Below are 9,529 nucleotides of genomic sequence, written 5' to 3'. Positions count from 1 at the left end.
GTGAACACACACGCGCACACACACATGCGCCATACACGACAGACACACACACACACACACACACACACACACACCGACCGAAGCTGTTTAAATCAAACAATGCACTGTTGCAGGACATGATGCGTGCGCTGTATGGCATGCTTGTGTGAAAGTAGGTTACGCTACATTGTTCGAGTCTAGTTTTTTCTTTCTTTTCTGGGCTGTAGTGCTGTGAATCATTGTAACCAGGGAGACCAGGGCAAACAGAGCTGGTGGTCAGTGAACAGCAGGGGGTCCCTCTGTCTGTAGATTGAGTTTCTTTACAGATTCGTTCTAGATGCAGTCAAATGCTTTCTGCGGTTTTTCCAGGCATGGCGCGCTTGTTTTACGCCCACTGGTTGTGGAGCAATATAACAGGGACAGCAGTGATGAATTTTCATACAAGATAATATGAGTTACGTGATCGGTTCACAGCTGCAGTGATGTACCAGCATCATCGGTGTTGATTTATGGTGGTCCAATATGTGCTGCTAATGTTGATATTTTATTACACATTTTATTACACGTTATTTGCTCTAGTGGTCAACTAATATTTTTTTCTTTTGGTGGCTGATATGATATAATGCTTTGTACATATAATCACACCTAATAAAAATATAACATTTTGCATACTTTTAAAAGAGTACTTATTATGGAAATAATATACTTTATCAGAATGTATTTAAGTGCAAACTGAATGTTATGTTTTCAGACGCTTCATCACGTCAATTGCAATTAAATGGAAATGTATTATAGATGAAACATACTGAATGCATACCGAATTTCATAATTCTGTTGTCTTTGAAATATGGTTAAAGTTTACTGTCATCATTTATGGTAAACTACAGTGTACTTTAATGCCATTTCTTCTGAAACTTGTAAGTCATATCTACATATAGTTGTAATTACATGCTTGTAATAATGCTAAAATGTAGTACATTTAAAATATATATTAACCTTACATTTAATAATATTTTATAATTTAATATTAGTTTATAATTTAACACTGTTAATTACCCAATGACTTTAAATCGACAAATTAATCATCTATGTACTTTAATTTACTTGTAGCGAATCAGCTCATTCATGGGGAAATATGAATAATTAATAAGATTCTCAGGACACTAATATATTGCCTATGTACCAACATATAATATACACGCTTGTTTCGATCATCAGAAGGCGAATTACATAGGATTACATATAGGCTGACGAGCTGCGCAAAAAATTGCGCGAATATGAACGTGGTTTAGCGCAGCTCGTCAGTGAACAACGGCTCTGTGTAGTTAATGCTGCTCAATGTGAAAGCCCGCAGGTGATGGAGATTTACCGCTGATTACAGAACCGGCTTTACTGATAAGATGCGCGTTAAATATCGCATGCGATTTATCGTGCAGCCCTAGTTTATACACACATTAGGATTTGAGCTGATGGCTGGGGTTGATGTTTCAGTAATATCATGACTGCTTTATCACTGGCTGAAGTGTCGCATTCCCAAGAACTATGATGACACCGTCTTGTTGTCATTCTGATTTGTCATCTTGACTTGTTTATTTCAAGTGCATTTTGCTTCTAAAGCATCTCTTCTTGCAGTATTAAGTTCAGTTGTTTGTCACAAAAACACCCCTATGTTTATATGAATCTTTGACAAGGTATTAACAGTCATTAAACAATTACAACAAAATCCAAAATGCAGTTTTTGAGACATAATATTTTTTTGCCGACTATTTTGCAGTATATCAGTTATCGGCTGACATTACGTATTTTTCTTTTTTATTAATCATTATCAGTAGATATCGGATATTCAAATATTTAAAGAAAACCGAATACTTATTCAGCAAGGTTGCATTACATTGAGTAAAAGTGCAGTATGTAATATAAGTCTCAGGTGTTCCCAGAATGTGTTTGTGAAGTTTCAGGTCAAAATACCCCACATATCATTTTGAAAATGCCTATTTTGAGTGGAAGCAGAAACAGGCTGTTTTTGTGCATGTCTCTTTAAATGCAAATGAGCTGCTGTTCCCCGCCCCTTTTCCAGAATAGGACTGTGCCTTTATAGCTCGTTCCTCAGATACTCTGCTAAAAAACATCTGTTTGGTTTTGATTATGGTGTCTATTGCATTGAAATCATGTGTTGTATAACATTATTTTTAACTTCTGATACACGGTTCTCTGAGCGCACACACTTAACTCTTTCATGTCTTATTGCGCTTAAACTATACAATACACAAAGTTTATGTTTAAAAACACACATGAGTTACAAAAACAGTTGGTTATGTCTGTGAAGGTAAACAGCTGGGAAAGAAATCGCATGTTTATATTAGATAGATCTATGTGGCCTATATCACAATATACAGTAAATAAATCCACTGCTGTCTCGTCTCCTCTGAGGCTGGGACTCTAAACAGTGTTCTGTGCTCGTATGTGCAGCCAAAGACAGAACAGTTAGCATGCTTTGCTCGAACTTTCGCCATGCCATTAGAACTGGTACACCGTCGGCGCTTGCGAAAACACAATGGTGGTACCTGTGGGTGGAAACTTGCAGATTAAGGGGCGGTATACGTATAATAATATCTTAATATAATTTATATTATAATAAGATCCCCTTTCTACATCACAGGGGAGCGAAATTTTGAGCAGCTCGTTTTTTCACAAGCTTGCAGAGAAAGAATTACAAACAAAATAAAAATTACTGGTTTGTTCTTTTTCACGTTTTCTGGGTTGCACTGGGGGCCCGATTATAGCACGTAAACTTGGAGAAAAAAAGTCAGATTGTCATATGTCACCTTTAAAGTAAATGTAGTAAATGCTGTTCTTTTGAATTTTTCTATTCATCAAAAAATCTGGAAAAAAATCTGTTTTAATTTATTTTAATATATAATAGAAAAGTTTTAATTGTAATAAGTAGTAAAAAGTAATAAATAATAATAACATTTATAAATAATACATTTCACAATATTACTGTTTGATTTTTTTTTTACAAATAAATGCAGCCTTGGTGAACAACATAAGATAATTATTTCCAAAAACCTTAAAAAAAATAATATAAACCCAAACTTTTGTGTTGTGTATATGTTTATATGGCTTCTCAATATCAGACAGAATTTTACTATCTGTGCATCCCTACATTTAGTGCATAGCGAGTGTTTGTGTAATTTTATTTCAATGTTAAAATAACTTTCAGCTGCAGCCTAATATAATCAATTAAAGGGATACTCCACCTCAAAATGAAAATTTTGTCATTAATCACTTACCCCCATGTTGTTCCAAACCCGTAAAAGCTTCGTTCGTCTTCGGAACACAATTTAAGATATTCTAGATGAGCACCGGGAGGCTTGTGACTGTCCCATTGACTGCCAAGTAAATTACACTGTCAAGGTCCAGAAAAGTATGAAAGACATCGTCAGAATAGTCCATCTGCCATCAGTGGTTCAACCGTAACGTTATGAAGCGACGAGAATACTTTTTGTCACCGTAGCGCCATTTTGGAGAATATCCGCTGAACGCAAGCAGCGTACACTATTCTGTGTCAGCCGCACTGCACGGATGCGCTGTTTTCGTTCAAATCAAAGCGTAAATACACAGAAAATAAAATGGTGATGCGGAGAGACACAGAGGAGATGAATTGTTGAATAAAGTCGTTATTTTTGTTTTCTTCACGTACAAAAAGTATTCTCGTCGCTTCCTAACGTTACGGTTGAACCACTGATGGCAGATAGACTATTCTGATGATGTCTTTCATACTTTTCTGGACCTTGACAGTGTAATTTACTTGGCAGTCAATGTGACAGTCACAAGCCTCCCGGTTTTCATCCAAAATATCTTAAATTGTGTTCCGAAGATGAACTAAGCTTTTAGGGGTTTGGAACGACATGGGGGAAAGTGATTAATGACAAAATTTTCATTTTGGGGTGGAGTATCCCTTTAAAGGTTCAAAAACACTGTTTTTGCTAAATGTTTAATGATTTAATATAATACATTTTAATAACGCTGGTTGTATACCGTCTGTGTAGAAAACAGAAGGTGTTGGCTTGTATGTATTGCTCTGTGTGTGTGTGTGTGTGTGTGTGTGTGTGTGTGTGTATTGGTGTTGACCTGCTGTGTGAAGGGGCTTTAGGGCCAGACAGTCCAATCTGACTAATCCTGGATCAGGCTTCACTAGGACGGACTCTCTCTCTGCCTGTGCTCTCAACCTACTGCACCAGTCGCATTCATATTCCCTTAATACTGTATCAGTGTGTTATATAATCCCAGACACCCATCTCTGCACATCACTCTATCTTCGTGCACGCTCACTGTCTCGCTGCTTTCTATTCTTCAGCACTCAGAAACGTGCTGTTATCATGTATACTGCAGTCCTCTGACTCTACGGGACTCTGTGTTGTCACAGTTTCTTTGGCAAGAGCATAGGTGAGGGAGGGACTGAGGAGGAAACTGGCTGATGTGAGTGTGTCAGAGCCGTCACGTGTGCGAGGCTTTGACAGATGGGGTGGGGTGTGTAAACTGCTTTGCTCCGTGGACAGTTTGTTTCCTAAAATTGTATGAGCACATGTTAAACATTCTGTCACCGAGCAGTTCCGCTCTCACACGGCCAGCCTCTCTCTTACTCACATTTTTTGAATGTGGATGGACATACCTGCTCCTCTTCAAGAGTTTAAATGTCTAAACATTTTGTTCCCATTAGCCTGGTTTGATGTCCCGTGGTCAGCCGACTAACACAAAAAGTGGGTCAAACCATTTGCCTGTGTGACTGCCACATTCCTTCTTTTCATCACTCCCTTTTTCTCTTCCCTTATGACATTAAACTGTTGCTCTCTTTTAAAAAGGTGCACTCAGTTATTTCTGTATGTTCACGTTAGAGTTATTTTGACTCCTAAGGTGTGTTCCATTCTACTATAAGTGTCTTGTAAAGTGGACTTCACAGGTTGCACTTCACATTCCAGTCTGAGGGGAGTGAACATGTTCAGTTCAAAGGGCACTGCAAACAACATAGGAAATAAGGGAATGGGGGAACATTGATTCATCACTTCACAGGAAGTGGAGAGGAAAATGTACCCACCAGTCACTGCACAGCAGTCCAGCACTTGAAGCAATAAAGGCAGTGGAAAGGAGTCAAGGCTCTGGCATATAATGTTTTTAGTGTTAAACATCGCGCTTAGCGCTTTAAAATATGACATTAAATTAATAAATGCATATTTATATAAATACACATAGATGTATTATATGGATATGTATTTTACACAAACCTGTGGTCATGTATAAATATTTATTTACAGAAGTATCATACCTCGAACTCCTCTAAAATGCAGGGCAATTAAATGAACAGTTTTTGTCAAGTGAATTTCAACTGCTATCCTATGCTCATGGAGTAGGGTGCAGTGAACACTGTGTAGGGAGCCTGTGAATTGGAACGCAGGACTAGTTTCATGAATATAGCATCACACAAAAGCAAATCTTTTAAGTTGTTGATGCCACCATACAAATGCACTGTTGGCCCTGAGCCGAGATTTAATAAATCCACCAGTCAAAATGATAGTAGTAGTTGAAATACTGAGATAAAACAAATAGTAGGCCTATTTGGCTTGTCATGTGATCTCAAAATGGCCCTCCTCGTGTGGTCACCCACTACATTTAAAATCAAAGAGCTTTTATTTGGCTGATGAATAGAGGCTTCGTGCCATGTGATGTGTAGATTTACTTTATTTTTAATTTTTATAAAATTCATTTTTGTGTACAATGTTTTGAATGAGCATTTAGCTTAGCAACATCAACTATGTTAATTAATTGTGAGTTGAGTCTCCTCTACAGGTTTTGGAATATGGTTATGATGACCTCATGTTCTTATATCTACTAGTAGTCATTCGTTATTATATATAAACAGGAAATAGACTTTACAGCCATTGTGTATTCTTAAGCTTAGACATGTTAATTGTTGAAACGCATTTGTTGGCTGATTGAGAAATGTGTCATACTGAAACCAGAACGTGTGTGATTGAGTGTTTGCGCAGTGAATGCTTCATGTGCATATTAAAGTGCAGAGGATACAAAGAGTTATGTATCATGTTTCTTGCAGACTTTGAAACGGAAAGAAAAGGAGTACGAGCACGAGATGGAGCGCTTGGCACGGGAGAAGATCGCCACTCAGCAAAGACTCGCAGAGCTGAAGAATGAGTTGAGCCAGTGTATAGACATCATGGAGATCGACAGACTACTCCGACAAACTGTCCAACCGGAAGATGATCAGGCCTCCACATCAACAGCATCGGGTACAACACACACACACATATATATATACCACTTAAAATCACAGTTTCCACAAAAATATTAAGCAGCACAGCTATTCAACTATTCATAATAAGAAATGTTTCTTAAGCAGCAAATCAGCATAGAATTATTTCTGAATGATCATGTGACATGGAAGACTGAAGTAATTACTGCTGAAAATATAGCTTTTCCATGACAGAAATAAGTTGTATTTAAAAATATACTAAAAAGAAAACCATTATTTTAAATTCTAATATTTCACAATCATTTTTTAAAAATGTATTTGATAAAAAATAGAATGTTTATTTTAATCACTTTATTTTTTTACAAGTTGTTAGTTAATTCTTTTTTACACCAGAAATAGATCTGATATTATTATTATTTTATTTATTTACTTTTTTTTTTTTTTTACCCCATGTTGAGGTTTTTTGCACCAGAATCCGTTTATCTTCGTTTTTCATGGTGTGAACAATTAAACAGGCCATTTTCCCTCCCAAGTTTACATTGATTTCACATTACATCAAACATAAATTTTCCCCCTGATATGATTAATTGTAATGTGTATCAGGGCTAAGACACAAGGTAAAATCTAATTACCATGAATCATTTCTGCTCTTTTCAGAGGGTGAAGACAACTTCGACCAAGATGTAGATGATGACATCCTCTCCTCCCCGCCCTCGTCTTGTGCGGCCAAACCGTCTGCACCGGCGCCGTCAGAGCCCCGCGCTGCCATGCCTCCACCCTCCATTCTCCCTACACATATCTCCATACAACACAAACCCACCACACCAACCTCCGCTCCACCCAATCAACCCCAGCCCACAGTGGTCACCCCTCAAGCCATCGCCCCTGCGCCCCCTTCCCACATCATTTCCCCTCCTCAGCCAACAGTCATCACCCACGCCTCCGTATCCCATGCGTCCGTCATCCAAGCGGTCAACCACGTCATCCCAGCTGGGCATAAACATCTGGCGCACATTGCGCCCTCTAGTGGCGGCCAGCCTATCAGACACATCACCGTGCATCCCGTGGCCCACCTCCCCGCCGCCATTTACCCGCAGTCGGTGGCCGTCTCGCAGGCGGCAATGGTGGGGCACATCACGCACACGTTGGCGCGCCACCCGCACACTCACGCCCAAGTTAACGGCACGCCGGTCACAGGCCAGCAGGCCACCATCGTGGGAAAGCCAACGGCCGTGGTCGCTCACCATCACACCGGGCTGGTGGGCCAGACTGTGCTCAATCCGGTGACTATGGTAACTGTTCCTCCTTTTCCCATCAGCACGCTAAAGCTAGCCTGAAGAAAAGAGAGGCTGCACAGAACGACTTCCATGAATGGAGGTCTCACAAAGCGAGAGCAAGAGAGACTAAAGACGAAGAGCTAATCGCGAAAAGGATGACTAGATCCTGTTCAGAAAATCACTACTGTCACTCCTACACGCCAGGACCTCGTCAGGATCGGAACGTGTCCTCTTTTGCTTGTAGAAGGGGCTTGCGTGTCTTTTGCCATGCAGCGTTGGAATGAATTTCATGTAATGCACTTGCAAATTCGAAGACATTGGTCAGTCTTTAGTAATGTGAGAGTGGAGTGCTAAAACAAATCAATTCATAATTCTTTCCCTCGTGTCCTTTTTTTCTGTATGCAAATTATCTCGCGCTTTACATTCATTCACCAAAAAAAAATCTCCACTTTATTCAAAAACGAGTGCTTAAAGGTCAGTACTGAAAGCATGCAGAAAAACGTTTACTGTGTAACTATATTTTGGGGGCTTTTAAAACTCTTCATACGGGGCTTTTGACTAAAAAAAAAACAGGTACATTCAGACTCAGATCAGGTTTCTCAAAGTGTCTTTGTACTTGCGAGCAAATGTAAGTGCCTAAGCCCCAATTCAAGCCCAGTGGCGCCACCTGCTGCCTACGCGATGCAACAACAACAACATTGCTGAATATGAAGCGCAAGCGCATTAGACTGCATTGACCTGACCTACAGTCACAGACATCTGTTGGCAATCAAAGTCTTAAAAAAAGTTTCGAGGCGAATGGGTTGTAAGGAAACTCAACCAATATACAATTCAACATCTGAGAAAGACATGTATTTGAAAGTACATTAAAGCATTTATAACAAGTGCTCAGATGTTTAACTTAATAATACTTCGTAATACTTGAATAACGTTTCAAATGATTAAAAACGTTACTTACGGCGTGTGATAGTCGTGCATTTCCGTTTCTTCAAAGCAGCAGTTACCAATGTTCTCGTGCTTGTAGCAACACGATGAAGAACGTCGATAGAAGTCTTAGAAACTACGTTAACGTCACGCCGCGCGCACGTTCATAGGTGGCGTCCAGTGTAAATCGGTGCTGTTGTGTGTCCATTGTACGTTCATCGGCGCACAGCCATTTTTCATTACTACGCGTGATTGTGTAAATTGTCGTGAAGTAGGCGCTTGTTAATAAGCATTTTAGGAGGTTAAAACATGCTGTTTCAGGACAAAACGCCCCTTTGCCAATAGCAGTGCTTCTCATAAAGTCGGCCTGCCATTCTCAATGCACTCGCTTGGTTGAACCTGCACAAAGTTAGCCATCTGACCGTTTCCTTATGTAAACTTAATGGGTTGCTGTCGATGGTTAGGTACACCACGTTGTTGCATTTTTACTGTCACTTTCAAACGGAACACTGTGATTCCTGGTCTTAACATCCTCTTTCTGCTGCAAAAAAAATATTGAGGTTTGGATTTGACTTCCTTTTTCTTTTTTTGGGGATGTGAAGATGGAATGATACATGCTGTGCTTCACACTCAGTTAAAAAGCAAACAAACAAAAAAATAGCCTAACCTTTGTGAAATTTATTAGTTTTATTTTTCTTTTTTTTTTTAAATATATGTGTATGGATGTATGTATATATGTGAGGTATATGCACGCATTCACATATATGTGTATGTATTTTAGGATTATACTGATGCCTGGTTTTGCATATAGATTGCAGTTTTTGTTTGTTTGTTTAAATGTTAATCCCTCCCCTTATTTGATTTTTTTGGGACCATGTATCATACTGTATGATGTGGGCGGGACCGTTAGACCTCATTCTACATTGATATTATATATGAATATATGAAAACTGTGCATTTTCCCTATGGAGAAAGTTGAAGTTATATAGCGCCTGTACATTTTGGGCTGCATTAAGATCGAATTGTCCACCATGTTTAACTAAAATAGTAATAAAACGTATTAAAATATGCTAGATTACTA

The 9,529-nt window shown here is 39.0% G+C and overlaps 1 protein-coding gene across 1 annotated transcript in view; it reads left to right on the top strand.

Moving 5' to 3' along the window:
• Window positions 1-9,089, top strand: part of LOC107675180 (max-binding protein MNT-like) — a 21,094-nt gene extending 12,005 nt beyond the window's left edge. Inside the window, exons 6-7 of the mRNA XM_016469438.1 lie at window positions 6,092-6,284; window positions 6,905-9,089. Of these exons, the coding sequence (XP_016324924.1) occupies window positions 6,092-6,284; window positions 6,905-7,584 (873 nt within the window). The 3' untranslated portion in view covers window positions 7,585-9,089. The remainder of the gene's footprint in view (window positions 1-6,091; window positions 6,285-6,904) is intronic.
• The last annotated feature ends 440 nt before the right edge of the window (window positions 9,090-9,529 follow it).

Source organism: Sinocyclocheilus anshuiensis, unplaced genomic scaffold (assembly GCF_001515605.1).
Source record: "Sinocyclocheilus anshuiensis isolate Anshui unplaced genomic scaffold, SAMN03320099.WGS_v1.1 scaffold1487, whole genome shotgun sequence".
Classification (NCBI taxonomy): Eukaryota; Metazoa; Chordata; class Actinopteri; order Cypriniformes; family Cyprinidae; genus Sinocyclocheilus; species Sinocyclocheilus anshuiensis.
The sequence above is the reverse complement of the archived record's forward strand: the minus strand, read 5'-3'. Positions and strand labels throughout refer to the sequence as shown.